Source organism: Balaenoptera acutorostrata, chromosome 1 (genome assembly GCF_949987535.1).
Source record: "Balaenoptera acutorostrata chromosome 1, mBalAcu1.1, whole genome shotgun sequence".
NCBI classification, from domain to species: domain Eukaryota; kingdom Metazoa; phylum Chordata; class Mammalia; order Artiodactyla; family Balaenopteridae; genus Balaenoptera; species Balaenoptera acutorostrata.
This window is the reverse complement of record NC_080064.1, coordinates 143,803,488-143,819,879: the sequence shown is the minus strand read 5'-3', so window position 1 is coordinate 143,819,879 and position 16,392 is coordinate 143,803,488. Positions and strand designations below refer to the sequence as shown.

General features: G+C 43.2%; 1 protein-coding gene across 1 annotated transcript in view; it reads right to left on the bottom strand.

Moving 5' to 3' along the window:
- Positions 1-6,105: 6,105 nt before the first annotated feature.
- The window catches only part of LAMC2 (laminin subunit gamma 2), a 70,340-nt gene continuing 60,053 nt past the window's right edge, over positions 6,106-16,392 (bottom strand). The window contains exons 17-23 of the mRNA XM_007175197.2: positions 16,094-16,238; positions 15,234-15,383; positions 14,597-14,711; positions 13,146-13,345; positions 11,308-11,466; positions 11,115-11,214; positions 6,106-8,029 (exon numbers count right to left, since the gene is read on the bottom strand). Of these exons, the coding sequence (XP_007175259.2) occupies positions 7,776-8,029; positions 11,115-11,214; positions 11,308-11,466; positions 13,146-13,345; positions 14,597-14,711; positions 15,234-15,383; positions 16,094-16,238 (1,123 nt within the window). The 3' untranslated portion in view covers positions 6,106-7,775. The remainder of the gene's footprint in view (positions 8,030-11,114; positions 11,215-11,307; positions 11,467-13,145; positions 13,346-14,596; positions 14,712-15,233; positions 15,384-16,093; positions 16,239-16,392) is intronic.

Sequence of the window (16,392 nt, the reverse complement as noted above, 5' to 3'; positions counted from 1 at the left end):
CATTCTTCACTTGCTAGGGGGAGGTCAGAGCCCCTCTCTCAGTTCAGGGCAGGACACGACGACTGTGACCCAGCCAAGGCCAACACCAGAGAAATGATTCAAGAGTTTGAAGTAGTGCCCCAGGTGCCAACGCGATGACCTCGAGACCCCAACTTCCACTCAGGTCCTGCTCCTTCCCAAAATGGCCAACCCAAAGGCTCAGAGATTGTGAGAAGGGCATGGGCTAGAAAGATTGTGTCAAGAGGAGTCTGGAGCCTCATTTCCTGCCTACCAATAAAAATGTCCCTCCCACTTTTATGAAAGTGGTTGATACGTAAGAACAGGCAGTAGGGAAACCCTTTGTGTCAATGACTCTCTTCTCAAGGAATGGCCCTTTAGGGGCAGGGGTCTGTGCTGCTAGCTGGTACCTCATTTGCCACCCCCCTTCCCTAACCCCAGGCAGCCTCTGGGGCCTTCTTGCTTTCACTTTCCTTGAATGTACATGGGAACAAGGGAGGAAAGTCTCTTACTGAAGTGCCTGAAACCCAGAACTAGAGCTTCTAGAGACGCTGTTCTTCCTGTCCCAGCTTGGCCAACCTTCCCCCAACGTTCCCTAGTCTCATGCTTCAGCTTCTCAGAAAGAATAAAAGAACATGATGTTCTAATTAAATTGAAAGCAAGACTCCATAACCAAACTACAGCAAAAGGCAGAGAATTACAGGGAGAAATGACTTGTATTTCAATAGCCCGAATCTGTTCCCCCAAACAGACTCTCTCTCTCTCTCTAGAGGACTAAGAGAGAGAAGCATGTTATATTTTATTCATCAAAAGTATAATGCAAAAATAAATCAGTAGAATATGAAAAGCTCAGGATCTCTCCCAAGGCTACGGCAGGAAAGCGGGCAGGTGAGATGGGAAGGATGGAAACAGGGATCGATTTTGTAGTTCATCCAATTTGGACACCTTAGGAATAGCATCGTGGTAAAGATGATGAATGTGCTTGTTCACTTCATTTGGTCTGCGCCTTCCTATAGCTGCCCAGTAAACGCGATTCTTCACGTGGTTTCTTTGTTGTGTATGTTTGGAATGTCCTATTAGCCTGTAACAGTCAGTTAGGAATGAGTTACACTCTTTCCCTCCGCCTTCAGTCTAGGTCTGGGGCCCAGACCTCAGCTTGATCCAAGCAGTCTCAAGGATTGGCATGGGGAGGGGGAAGGTTTTTTGAATCACTTTTTGGTCCCTGAATCTGCCATTTTGAGAACAAGATTTGCTTTGGAAATCAACACATTAATAAAAACTACATTCAAGTTGCAACCCCATCTCACAGTGAAATATTTTGAGTAAAATTTTGTTGCTAGAATAGTCACAGACAAAAGTTTTATCAGCAAAATGTTTCAATTACGTTAATAAATAAGATGATGCTACTAGTCTCGTGTCTTGGCCTAGAATCTTCTCTGTGAGTTGCAGAATTAACCACTTTTTCTTCACAGTCTTACTTGACAGAAGCCAACAGTTGTTAAGCATGCTCTTAGAGCAGGAGATTCTCTGCCTGGTTTAGCTGATGCAGCATGTGTAATATGAAAGTATATACAACCACACCCATAAGGAGGGAAGAGTAATTAGCAAATTTGTCAATTGTGCCTAAGTTTTCTCAGTTTTTAAAAAAAATCAAATCTTAGGTTCTACCTAATCTGCGTAGTCTGGTATTGGTTAGCTTTGGATCCTTAATGAAAATAGTGCTTTGTGACATAAAAATGTATTTGTGAAAATTAAAAACTTGAATAACTTGCTTCTTGACATGAAAGATCTTAAGTAAGACAGAAATTGTTAAACTCACAATTGGTTTTGTTTGGTAAAGTAAACAAGCAAAAAATGAATAAGTTAATTGTTCAATCCTGCTGTGACTATTAGTTTGTATTTAATTTTTAGTCATGACATACATTATGCATGGGCTTAGGTGTAAATAATGATAGTCATTAGCTAATATCAGCCATGATTCAGTAGGTCAAATAACAATTCCCCATTCGGCCACCTCATTTAAGGCTTAGCTACTTGTTTGTCAGATGAGTCGTGTGGGGTTTTTTTTAAATTATTTTGGTTCTTAGTATCTTTTTTTGTTTAAGACTGAGATTAGTCAGCTTTGTGTGTATCCATGTGGGTTTGGTGGCATATCACGATGGTGCTTGATATGCCTTATAAATTTATGTCTTGTATTTATGTTTGCTATTTTACTCGCAAAGCTAAACACTTTTTTCCTTCTCTCCTGAGACTACGTAATGATGTGCTCTTGTTTAAAATTGGGTATAAACACTGGTTTATTTTGCTTACTCATACTAACTTATAAAATATATACACTAACTATGACTTAACATACATGTACAGAGCACATTTTTTCCCTTATGACCCATAAGTAAACTTCAGATCTTGGAATTTCCTAGGAAGTTCCATGTAGCCCACAGTATAAGGGAAGCAGAGAAAAAAAAAAATCTAACCTCTGCTTTCCAGGTGGGAAAATTGAACCACAGCAAGAATCCACAACATTCCCATGACCATATAAAACATTAAAAAAGGAAAGATAAACATATTCCTGGTCCTTGAGACTTGGTCCAAACATTGGACATTACTGAGTATCATCTCACCCTTTTGTCCAGTCTCCCAAGAGTACTGAAAAAAAGAAATCACATCCTGGGATCAGATCAGAAATACATCTGCTAAAGAAATTAAAGATGATACAAACAGATGGAGAGATATACCATGTTCTTGGATTGGAAGAATCAACAGTGTGAAAAGGACTATACTACCCAAAGCAATCTACAGATTCAATGCAATCCCTATCAAACCACCAATGGCATTTTTCACAGAACTAGAACAAAAACTTGCACAATTTGTATGGAAACACAAAAGACCCAGAATAGCCAAAGCAAACGTAGGAAAAATGGAGCTGGAGGAATCAGGCTCCTGGACTTCAGACTATACTACAAAGCTACAGTAATCAAGACAGTATGGTACTGGCACAAAAACAGAAATATAGATCAATGGAACAGGATAGAAGGCCCAGAGATAAACCCATGCACATATTGTCACCTTATCTTTGATAAAGATGGCAAGAGTATACAATGGAGAAAAAAGAGCCTCTTCAATAAGCGGTGCTGGGAAAACTGGACAGCTACATGTAAAAGAATGAAATTAGAACACTTCCTAACACCATACACAAAAACAAACTCAAAATGGATTAAAGACCTAAATGTAAGGCCAGACACTATAAAACTCAGAGGAAAACATAGGAAGAGCACTTTTTTTTTTTAAAGAGATTTTTTAAAAAAATTAATTAATTAATTTATTTTTGGCTGTGTTGGGTCTCCGTTTCTGTGCGAGGGCTTTCTTTGGTTGTGGCGAGTGGGGGCCACTCTTCATCACCGTGCGCGGGCCTCTCACTGTCGCGGCCTCTCTTGTTGCGGAGCACAGGCTCCAGACGCGCAGGCTCAGTAATTGTGGCTCACGGGCTTAGTTGCTCCGCGGCATGTGGGATCTTCCCAGACCAGGGCTCGAACCCGTGTCCCCTGCATTGGCAGGCAGATTCTCAACCACTGCACCACCAGGGAAACCTGAAGAGCACTCTTTGACATAAATCACAGCAAGATCCTTTTTGACCCACCTCCTAGAGAAATGGAAGTAAAACAAAAAGTAACAAATGTGACCTAATGAAAGTTAAAACCTTTTGCACAGCAAAGGAAACCGTAAACAAGATGAAAAGACAACCCTCAGAATGGGAGAAAATATTTGCAAACGAAGCAACTGACAAAGGATTAATCTCCAAATTATACAAGCAGCTCATTCAGCTCAATATCAAAAAAACAAACAACCCAATCCAAAAATGAGCAGAAGACCTAAATAGACATTTCTCCAAAGAAGATATACAGATTGCCAACAAACACATGAAAAGATGCTCAACATCACTAATCATTAGAGAAATGCAAATCAAAACTACAGTGAGGCATCACCTCACACCAGTTAGAATAGCCATCATCAAAAAATCAACAAACAAAATAAATGCTGGAGAGGGTGTGGAGAAAAGGGAACCCCCTTGCACTGTTGGTGGGAATGTAAATTGATACAGCCACTATGGAGAACAGTATGGAAGTTCCTTAAAAACTACACATAGAACTACCATATGACCCAGCAATCCCACTACTGGGCATATACCCTGAGAAAACCAGAATTCAAAAAGGGACATGTACCACAATGTTCATTGCAGCACTATTTACAATAGCCACGATGTGGAAGCAACCTAAGTGTCCATCAACAGATGAATGGATAAAGAAGATGTCACACATATATACAATGGAATATTACTCAGCCATAAAAAGAAATGAAATTGAGTTATTTGTAGCGAGGTGGATGGACCTAGAGTCTGTCATACAGAGTGAAGTAAGTCAGAAAGAGAAAAACAAATACTGTATGCTAACACATATGTATGGAATCTAAAAAAAAAAAAAAAAAGGTTCTGATGAACCTAGGGGCAGGACAGGAATAAAGACATAGACATAGAGAATGGACTTGAGGACACGGGGAGGGGGATGGGTAAGCTGGGACGAAGTGAGAGAGTAACACTGACATATATACACTACCAAATATAAAATCGATAGCTAGTGGGAAGCAGCTGCAGAGCACAGGGAGATTAGCTCTGTGCTTTGCGACCATATAGAGGTGTGGGATAAGGAGGGTGGGAGGGAGATGCAAGAGGGAGGGGTTATGGGGATATACGTGTGCATATAGCTGATTCACTTTGTTATATACAGCAGAAACTAACACACCATTGTAAAGCAATTATACTCCAATAAAGATGTTAAAAAAAAAAAGAAAGAAATACATCTGCTAAGATGTTACAGTCTATGGGCAGTTTCATTTCTACCCACCTCTCCAAACAGAAATCCCCATGGGCCAAAGTAGATGATGATATGTGTGATAGCTTACCAGTGGCACAATTAATCAGACAACTCTCAGAGGAGAAGCACAAGAGAGTTGCCACTACAAATCATAAATACTGATAAGAAATAGGAAGGAAAGTACCCTTAACTTGGCAGGGTCAGGTCAAGACTGGTAACAAGAGTCTAAGTCCTGGGTAGGCTATTTCTAAGTCACATGCCCCTTCTTTCTTCTTAGGGACAGTCTGCCACATCCTCAGAACTGAGGGAATCATTATTATACTAAGAGAGTCACATGAGTCACTTTTCCACTCCCCATCCCTACTCAGGGATCATTTCCTGTTTGTCAGGGAAGACATTTTTATGACTTCCTTAACAGTCTATCCCACTAAGGAATCCTTTTATGATTACATGCATCTTGGCTATTAACTAATGGGATCCCCCACCAAGTTCTCTAGAGTTGCTACTACCTAATTCTATACTTGGCAGCAGCAGATAGCCATTCACTCATGATGCATGCCCCCCTTTCACAGTATAGAATTGTCAGAGAAGTGGCTTCCTGCCAAGGGACTATATTTCCTAGATCCCTTGCCAGTAAGATGTGGTCATAATAATACTGGGTTCTTGACCACAGAATGTGAGAGAAAGTGATGTGCAGCCCCTCCCAGGCCTGGCCCACAAAGACCTTCCATGTGTCTCCGTCTTCCATGTCTTTTTTCCTCTCCACCCCCTGGAATGGAGATGGTGCAGAGGGCAACCTGAGAAGTCACATGGTGGTAGGGCCTCTGGAAATGACTATGTGGAAGGCTACTGTGCCAACTTTCTCCACATCCAGTATGCCATGAGAGCAAGAAGAAAGTCTGTCGTGAGGGAGTTATGCATATTTTTAGGTCTGTGTGAGATAGTAGTTAATGTAAGCGAATTTGTAACATATGTGATTGCGTATTCCAAGGCAGTATTAAAAATGCACTTTCAGAGAAGGTAAAGCATAGTGATCAGATCAGTCAGAATTTGGGGGGGGGTCAGTGTAGGCAGAAGCAGAATCCTTTCCTCAGCCACTTGGGTAGATGGCCAATTCAGGATCTTAATTTATTAAATTTTAGTTTATTAAAACGCAGGATAATGTACCACAAACTGTTGATTTTACCTTTATTTTAGAGCTGATGCAAAAAAAGACAAAAATATTGATGATCACCCCCACCCTGCTCAGGTTGTTCCAGAAATAAATCCTCCTTTATGCTTAGAAGACAGCACCAGTTAAATCTCATAAAGTGTGCGCATGGTTGGAAAGGGCAAAACAAGATGCTCAGAAAAAGGAATTACAGATGTTAATTCTAGGGCTCATTGCTCTTTCTGAAGCATTCTTTGTTCTCATTGCTTTGGTACCTACACCTTAAGCTTAGAGTTTAACAAATTAGAAACTGGCCACAGGCATCTAAGAATTGTTCTTTATTTAAAAACATGTCCATGAAAAGCCAAGGAAATACAGAGGTGAGGCAGCACCAAAGCCTTCTGAGCCGAGGTTGGAAGTGCTTCTGGTTTTTCCAGAAATTCCCACTGGTGTTATGACTCAACAATGTGTTGCAATCAGTGGAGGAAAGGGGCAGAGTGACAGCTGAAATGCAAAGAAGTATGCACAACCCAGAGCCATTTCAGCTATTTACCGAAATCCAAGTGCCCCCGTGGGATGTCTTGCAACACATGTTCTGTTGAGAAAAGCAGGTTGCAAACCATGGGGTTATTGCAATAAACACCACTTGTAATAAACAGGATTTGTAAGTTTAAATTTTTTTCAAGGTCTGTCTTCCTCACTATTCAATCAACTCTATGAGGACAGAGACAATGACACCACTGTACCCCAGCCCCTGGCACACAATAGGTACAATAAATATATGTTGTAAGGATGGATGGAAGGAAGGATGGACTCTACCCAGCTCAAGTATAAATAGGAACATCGTCTGGTATCAGAAGAGAGAGAACAAACCACATAGAGGCATATAATTTTTAGTGTTTGAAAAATGGCATTGAATTAGGACTAATAAATCTTCTTGAATACTTGCACCTCTTTCAGTGCCCAAGCTACATTTTTACATCACTTTGAAACCCCAAAGTAAATACTTTCCCAATGTTTGCTTGGCTGATAGGAAATGCTTTAATAAAAACGTAGTCTCTAAGTTTCCTGCCATCATCAGGGGAAAGGAGGTCACTTCCAGGCCCAGAGGAACTCGAAGGTGGCAGGGTACCAACGCTCCAAAGGGGCCAGCCTAACAGCTCCTCACTCCGTCACTGCTCACTTCCTCCAGCTTGAAAGTGGAGTAAGTGTGTATGGCCTGGGTGATAAGTGGGAAGAACTTTGATCAACAAGAACATGTTGGACACCATGAGGCAGTAGGATTTTACTGACCAAGGCATGACTGGGATTCACTCTCTGTTCTGACGTTAGGAAGAATTTTAGGTGTTGGCAAAGTCAAAAGATTTTCCCTTTGGTCACATTCTCAAAGGATAAGCTGTCTACAACCCAGCAGCACTTGTCCATACTCCAGGACTCGGTTTATGACTACTCTGAGACAAACATCTGCCTGTGCAGTTTGTCCTTCCATCCAGTCTACCCCCTGGGGTCCAGGCCCTTGATGAGTCTCATACCCAGTGCCATTTGCCTCATTACCCTGAACCAGGAAGCAAAGAGCATCACACTGATACAATAAGACATTTATCTGGCCAAGGTCTCAAGGACGGGACCAGGCTCAGTTGACCTGAGCGCACCCATTCAACATGTTCACATGTCCCCATCCCACCCCACCCACATGAGATGGCTCCTGAGCCTGAGGTTTCTATCCCAAGAACCTCAGTTGAGAAATCGCGAAGGCAGCTTCAGTGCTGCTCAAGAGCCTGGGTATTGTAGCAGCCTGGGGGCAGGTTGTCCCTAATGTTCTCCAGGTTCTTCACATCAGCCAGAATCCCATCTATGCTTGTCTCCAGCGAACGGAGGTGGCCCCTCTGAGAGCTTGCCCTCTCCTCCAGCTTTGACATCAACGGCCGCAGCTGACTGTTGATCTGGGCCTTGGCTCGGAAAAGCTTCTGCTCCAATAAGATCAGCCCCTCTTCATCCATACTGCCAGGCTGGTCTATTTTAGGAAACAAGAAAGGAGTTAACAGAGGAAAAAGCCGTGGTTAGATCTCCTTGAACATATGCAGGCCCTTCTGTAACTTTAACTAATTTCCATTTTCACTTGCCCAGAGCAAATAGTATGCTGTGCATTTGAAAGGCTTATTTTAAATTAGAAATAATCTAGAAGAAATTCTGAGAGCACGAGCCTCATTATTGGGTTTTGAACAGCCCAGTTTAAGCCTCTGGACTCTTTAGTTCAGCAAGATGAAGCTTGGATTTCTGTTTTCATGTTAGAGGCAACAGCTCCTGCTCTGAAAAGATGAAGGCTGAAGGTCATAGGGACTGAATACTGCTCAAGGTGTCTGCCCAACTCAGCTCATGCCTAACATCAGCATCAACTCCAAATTCTGCTTTCTGAACAACCCTTAGGAAATCTCTTGCTGTTTTCTATTAGAAGACCTTTAGGAACTGGCTGGGCTTCAGGGTTTAGAGAGGCCAAGGTGTGCTTTGCTATTTGAGGGATGAATTCCAGCTGTTATGAAATGATGTAAGACTTCATTCTGGCCTGAAACAGTGGGAATCTGGCTAGATATTAGTTTATTTCCAATATGAAATGTGGTCACATTTGTTCAGATATGTTTCACCCATAAACAATCTGACACTAATGTCAGCATGAAGGGCACCTGGCCAGACCCATTTGGTTTGAAAAGGTCTGAGTGGTCCTTAGTCAATTCAAACTCAAGGTCAGGTGCAGTGATAGCATTTGACTGCAGAAGTTTATCACAACTAGAGAGATTAAATTGTTATTGCTCTGGGACTCAGGAGAGCAAACAGAGTAGAAACAGCACTACAAAAAAATGTTGATCCAGTGGATCAGTCCTTCACCTGCGGACAAGGGAGAATTCCAGAATTTAGGGTGCTACAACATGCAGGGAAAGTGAAGCAAGCTTGGGGACAGAATGTCCATGGGGAGGCAGCATGAGCTTCTCGAAAACAGCAGGAACACTGGAGACAGAGACCTCGGTTAGAATCCTGCCTCCACAACTTACTATGTGACCGGTGGGACAGTATTAAACTCCCTGAGCTTCCGTTTACTCCTCTGTGAAATAAAATAATAAAAATAATAAAACTTGGGGTTTCCCTAGTGGTGCAGTGGTTAAGAATCCGCCTGCCAATGGAGGGGGCACGGGTTCGAGCCCTGGTTCAGGAAAATACCACGTGCCACAGAGCAGCTAAGCCCGTGCGCCACTACTACTGAGCCTGCGCTCTAGAGCCCGCGAGCCACAACTACTGAGCCCACGCACCTAGAGCGCGTGCTCTGCAACAAGAGAAGCCACCACAATGAGAAGCCCGAGCACCACAATGAAGAGTAGCCCCCGCTCGCCGCAACTAGAGAAAGGCCATGCGCAGCAATGAAGACCCAATGCAGCCAAAAATAAATAAAATAAATAAATTTTAATAACAATAATAATAATAAAACTTACTTTATAGGACCTTTAAAAGACTTAAATGATCTTCCACCACGAAAAACCTGGCATAGAGCCTGTCACACAGTAAATGTTTGACAGTTCCCATCCAGCCTCTCTCCCCACGCTCTCACTTTCTCTTTAAAGGCCCTGTTAGTTTCATTGCCTTTTTCAGAACACTAAGCAAAATCACTAAACTCTCCACTGGGGAGGGTTTATTTATTTATTTATTTTTTACCCTTAGAGCGTCTTTTACTCTTTGGGGCTCATTGGATCACAAAGCAAACCTGTCAGGATAACAACACAGACAATATTGGTCTCTCGGGGTGATGATGACACTCCACAGAAAATTCCGGTTTTAAAGAGGTTCTCCTGGGGGCTTCCCTCGTGGCTCAGTGGTTGAGAATCTGCCTGCCAATGCAGGGGACACGGGTTCGAGCCCTGGTCTGGGAAGATCCCACATGCCGCGGAGCAGCTGGGCCCCGTGGGCCACAATTACTGAGCCTGCGCGTCTGGAGCCTGTGCTCCGCAACAAGAGAGGCCGCGATAGTGAAGAGGCCCGCACACCGCAATGAAGAGTGGCCCCCACTTGCCGCAACTAGAGAAAGCCCTAGCACAGAAACGAAGACCCAACACAGCCAAAAATAAATACATAAATAAATAATTTAAAAAAAAAAAAAAGAGGTTCTCCTGAATGTTGCTGGAATCTCTGACTGAATCCCTAATTCCATATATGCTGCAGTCCAGGCTTGATGAAACAGGCCAATAAGTGTTTGATATCAGTTCTACCCAAGCCCGTAATTTTAATGTATGTGAGTTTTCTTTTGGGTGGGATTCTGTGAGGAAACCTGAGCTGCTGCCACACGGTGCCATCAGATCTATTTTATCCTAAAATTCTGCAGTATCTCATGGGCCTACCACCTTGACATTTCTTTGGGGTCATCTACCTGGCAGCTCAAGTTTCCACAACCCGTCACAGCGAGGTGTAACTGTGGTTGGGAGGGACAAGCAACAGAATTGGCGGGTGATTCTTGACCTCACAGACTGGGAGAATCTTCCCCCTCACCACTCCTACTTCCTCAGTGCTCTATGACTTCCCCTCAGTTATTTCAACTGCCTCCTGAACGATCTCATCCTGCCTCTTGTCTAACCCACCTTCAAACTCTCCTCCACTCAGCTGCCCCAGTGATCTTTCCAAAATGTACAGCAACAATGTCATCCCTCTGCTTGACACTGTCTACTAAGTTCTCAGGATCAAGGTCAGAATCCTCATCAGGACTGTCAAACTGTGCAGTATTCTTTTTTCACTGTGAAGCTCGAATCCTGCCTCCACAATTTACTGTGTGGTCTGCAGGACATTATTAACCTCTCTGAGCCTCAATATTCCTTCCCTACATACACCCAGTTCTTTGACCTACAGATTTTCACCTCCAAGGGCAATAGGTAGGTGTTCAGGTGACCCATCTTAGAGATGGTAAAACAGAGTCCCACAAATGTAAAGAAGTTTCCAGGCCCTGAAGTATCTGGGCCTGGAAACAAAGCAAATTTCCTGATACCCTAAAGGAAAGTTGAGACTCCCACTCATCGGGAGAAGCCCTGAAACATGGCCTGGAAGGTTGTGGATACTCCACATACCTATTAGGTGTAGGATGCCGTCCAATGTGTTGAGTGTGTCTTGGATCGTAACTCCAGCATTCTTGGCTCTGTTATCAACTCTTTGGGCTTCTGCGATAACCTGAGGAAAACATAAACACAAGCCCATTTTGCAAGGGTGTTCCCACGCTGACAAGGTTAAAGTGCTCTCTGCTGGAAAGCCACGGGAACTTACCGTCTGCACTGCATCTGTATCTGTGCCGAACTCCCGCTCCTTCCTTGCCAGCTCTCCTTCCACTTCCCTCATCTCACTCTTGAGAGTGGCCAGTCCCTTCTCCATGGCCAAGGCTCCATCTGCTGTCACGTTGGCCTCCAAGTTCAGACTCCCCATCTCCTGGGAGAAGAAAAGGAGCCAGGGACGGAAGGAGAGAGAGGGGTAAGGCACAAAAACATCCCAAAGACAACTGCAGAAAAAATACAGCTGCAGCCAGGCCCTGATGGAGTGAGATGAACAATGAGAGAGTCAGACTTGGGGACACACCCTTCCCCAAGCTCTGCCTCAAACAAGTTAATTTGGGGGTATGTCTCCAGGGACGAGGATGATCAGCCCTGAGACGCTGCTTCCCTCTCAGGTTAAGCTCACCAAATGGTGCGTGAAACAGGAACCAGTCGGGAAAACCCAGAGGCTGAGAAACTCATCTCACTCTCTGTCATGTTTCTTTGCTGCTGACATCTTTTGAATGGCTTTACTCCCCAAGACAGTTGAGTTTGGGGTGCAGAGAATGAATGGGCTATAGCTTTGAGTTTTGTTTTTATTAGGATGAATGAATCTTATCAATATCTTTACCAATAAGCTATTATTAGGCATCAAGTTACACAGATGCCTCTGTACTAGAAGCCATGTGAAGAGAAGCACAGGAAATTGGTCTCTACCCTCAAGGGACCTAAGATTTGAGATGACTTTTGGAAGTTACCAAGTGGTCCAAGGGTGAGGCCACACAGTCTAGATATCAAGAGTTCCCTCTGGGCTTTCTAGAGTTGCTTAAGCTTTCTAGAAGTCATGCTTAAATAAGAACTACGAAGCTCTCGTCCAGCTGAGAAGCACTCTTTCTACTGTAGCACTTAACATATGGGGTGTAAGTGTAACTAGCCTGTCCTTTCCCATTACACTGAATGCTCTCTGAAGAGAAGGACTGGGTCTTTCCCATGTCCGTATCCCCAGCACCAAGCACAGTGCTGGCACAGAATGGAAGGAAAGAGAAAAATGAGTAAGTGGAGCTTAGACATAGAACATAGGGTCAAGGGATCCAGAACTCCAGAATTTCATAATCTTGACTCAAAACACTGGTATAGTTGCTACAAGTTGAACTGTGTCCCCCAAAAGGATATGTTGAAATTCTAAACCTCAGTACCTCAGAATGTGACCTAATTTGGAAATAGGGTTGTTGCATATGTAATTAGTTAAGATAAAGTCATATTGGAGTAGAGTGGGCCCCTAAGCCAACATGACTAGCGTCCTTATAAGAAGAGTTGGAGACACCCAGGAAGAAGAGCTCCATGTGATGACAGAGGCAGGGACTGGAGTAAAGTCGCTGCAAACCAAGGAACACAAAGGACTGACAGCCACCACGGGAAACTAGGAAGAGGCAAGGGAGGTTTCTACCCAGAGTCTTGGAGAGAGTGTGGCTCTGCTGACACCTTGGTCTCAGACATCTAGCCTCCAGAACTGTGAGAGAAGAAATTCTTGTTGTTTTAAGCCACACAGTCCATGGTACTTTGTGAGAGCAACTCCAGGAAACTAATACAATAGTCTATATAAACAACAGTCTTGGATGGTTCTTCTCATGGTGTTGTCCAAAAAGGGAGCTGAAAATGGTGGGCATGGGGCAGCAGTGCTCAGCCAATGATAGCCCTGTGAACCAATCAACAAGAGGGTCAGCCAAGTGGCTCTAGGGCCGCCGTGGACCATAACAGAACCCTACAGGTCAACATGAGCCCAGCGCTCTTGCTCCCTGAACATTACCCTTGTGTTTGGAGCTGCTCCCACCAACCTGCACCTTGATGTCCCTTTACCTGTTCTATGTTGCCGGTGATCTCCAGGGCTTCCCCGGCTGCGTTCTTTGCCCTCTGGGCGTCAGCAGCAGCACCGCCCAGGGCTGTTTCCGCTCGCTTGGTCTTGTCGCTGGCATCTGCAACCTTCTGGCTGATGTAGGAGAGTCTCTTCATGGCCTCTTCAGCTTCTGCTTTTCTGTCTTCAACCTGCAGGTCAAACTCTGAAATGCAGATAAGAAAACATTGCCGTAAAGTTGAAAATTAGCTTCCAACGGAAGATGAAAGTGGCTGAGGTTTTTAAGAAAAATTCCAGAAAGAGTGTTAATACTGCCCAGGTGGTGAGAGTGTGGAAAGTTGTGGCTATTACTCTTTCTTGTCCAGGAGAAAGCATCTTAAAGGAGGCACTGAACTAACCATCAACAATCAGCCTGCCCTGGGCCCCCATCATTGCAAAAGTGAACCCCAAAGTGAATCAGAAGCAGGTGGAATCTTTGAAGCCCAAAGTTTCAAGCCAGAGCCTTAATCCCTAAGCTGCCAATGGCAATAGCTGGGGATTGGACAGAATGGGTAGAGAGGTACTTTCTGTGAAGAAAATCCTAAGACTTAGGAATGTTTATTTTTTCTTTTTAGTGAAGAAGACTGAAACTTTAACCAAATCTCTACAAGGCATAAACCCGGATTACCTGGAATCTAGATGCTATGACAAAGCTTGCTTTATTATTACCACAAAGCAACCTCACTGGTTCTGTCAATATATTGGAACCAACCAGGCAAAAGAAAGAGGAAAGAAAAGAAAGAAAGAAAGAAAGAAAGAAAGAAAGAAAGAAAGAAAGAAAGAACGGAAAAAAGAAAGAAAGAAAGAAGGAAAAGGAAAGAAAGAAAGGAAGGAAGGAAGAAAGAAAAGAAAGAAAGAAAGAAGGAAGAAAGAAAAAAGAAAGGGGGGAGGGAGGGAGGAAGGAAGGAAGGAGAGAAAGGAAGGAAGGAAGGAAGATAGGAGGGAGGGAGGGAGGGAGGGAGGAAGGAAGGGAAGAAAGAGGGATGGATGGAGGGAGGGAGAGAGAAAGAGAGGGAAAGGAAGAAAGAGAGAGGGGGAGGGAGGAAAAGAAAAGAGAATTATCTGTATGGTAGTGGGATATTGAATCTGTGAGGAACCTTAGAGGTCATTTAGTTCAAATTTCTCCAGAGGGGAACGTTAGAATCTAGAAAGGCTAGTGACTTACCTAGGGTCACACAGCCAGCTCAGTCCAGTCATATGGCTGAGTAGAGATCAGAACTCAAGCCTTTTGACATTTAGTTCAATTCTTTCTACTACATCAAATATTTTAAAATGTTTTTCTTTAGAAAGATATTTATTAAGTGTCTATTAAATACCCCAATGTACCTGTCACTTAGATTTATAAAGATTCAAAATAAACCAAAGTCATGGTTATAACTTTAAAATACTCAAGTGATCTGAACCACGAAATACTCACCTCTGAGGTTCTTTAAGATGTTCTCAACTTCATAAAAAGTGGCATTGCCCATACTTAGTGCTTCTTGGGCTCTGCTTTTAGCAAGGTTGGCACGGGAAAGCAGTTGATTTGATTTCTGTAAATAGGCAGGCAGAACAAGATTAGAGTAAATGTAACACACACCCAGGAAGTGCCCTCCTGCCAGCATATTCACTCTGACACACTTCTCTTCATGACAACAGAGAGCTGTGATTCGCCAAAGAGTCTAAGGGTGCTGTAGCAAACCGCTCCACAATCTGGGGCAGCACAAACTCTATAACGCAATGACCCAATAGGATCCCGCATCGAGAACAGTCTCAAGCTCTAGTCCCCTATCAGGTACAAGAACAGTTTGCAAATCCTAATTTTAAACTCTAGATACTTCCTGAAACCAAGCTAGTAGATAGAGCCAGACCAAAATTAGGTCCAGTAGGCCTGAGTCCTATTCCTAGATTTGAGGGCTGACTCAGTGGGTGGAGCTGAGCTAATTACATTAAGGTCTCTATAAGCAGCAGTATCATGACCTTTCGAGAGTTTTTGATGGTTCTTCTTACAGCATTAATTCACATGGTAGCCCTTCAATACATGTTTGTTGAATGAACGAACTAACAAAGGATACCTGTCTCCCATTCTTCCCATTCTGTAAGAGCTTCCGGGTTTCTTCTTCCCAGTTTCCCAGATTGCTTTGCACACGCTTGAATTCATCCACACGCTTAGTCACCAGGCTTGAGACAGAGTCAGCTTTCTGTCTGATCCTCTTCGTTTCTACCTGGGAGCCCCCAAAAATGAATGAGCCTTACTTTCTGCTCACCAGTTGTCACACCAGCCTTCCTAGCACCTGCCATCATTGTTTGAAAACAACTATCCAGGCCAAAAGTCTAACAGAAATGAGGCAATATTCCTCATGAAAGTCAGGCAACAGGTCTCCCAAACATCAAACAGGTCTTAGGCCTGCTTTATTTTTTTTATTATTATTTTACATGTTAGTTTATATATACATGGGAAAATTTTTGTGGAAATCGTTGTGAGTACTTTTTGCCATAGGTAGAAAGCTGAATCTTAACCTAATAAATTTGCAATAATTAAGGGAAGATAACAGAAACAATGCCAAACTTTTGAGAAAAACAAAAGCCTTCTGAGTGGCCATACGTAGAGATACACTATAGGTTGGACCCAAATGTAAATATCAAACTTTATCTATAATAATTTCCCACAGGTTTCAACAGTCCCCAGAACTAGGAAAGAGATAGAAAACTTTTATCCACTAATAGGAATAGGTTCAGGATGTGAGCCATGGCCTTATCAGGGACCAAGATTGGGGTTTAAGAACAAGGATAATTAATCCTCTTTCTAATCTAAAGCAAGGAAAGTCAATATGGAGAAAAAAACTGAATGATTGAACGATTCAATGGAACCCCCAGAGAAGAAAGCATTATGGCCCTTCTTCTGAACATCAGTGCGTAGGTTAGGTGTCCTTACCTGAAAGGACTGATCATTGACCCCCTGAAGCTGAGATGCTGAATCGAGAAGGCGGAGACTATGCTGATAAGACCTATCTGCTTCAATGTCAGTTTGAGTGACCTCCCTTGACAACTGCTGGGCCAGAGACTTGGTTTTCTCCAATCTGCAGGGAGTGAAGAAAAAGGACTTTGAGAATTCACTCTTTTTTATTAAAAGCAAAAATTCATCCTGTTAAAAGTATGTAGTCGGGATTATTGGAAGAACCAGACGAGATGTGTCCCTTTCCACAGTTTAAACAGAGACCTTAAAGTTTATAC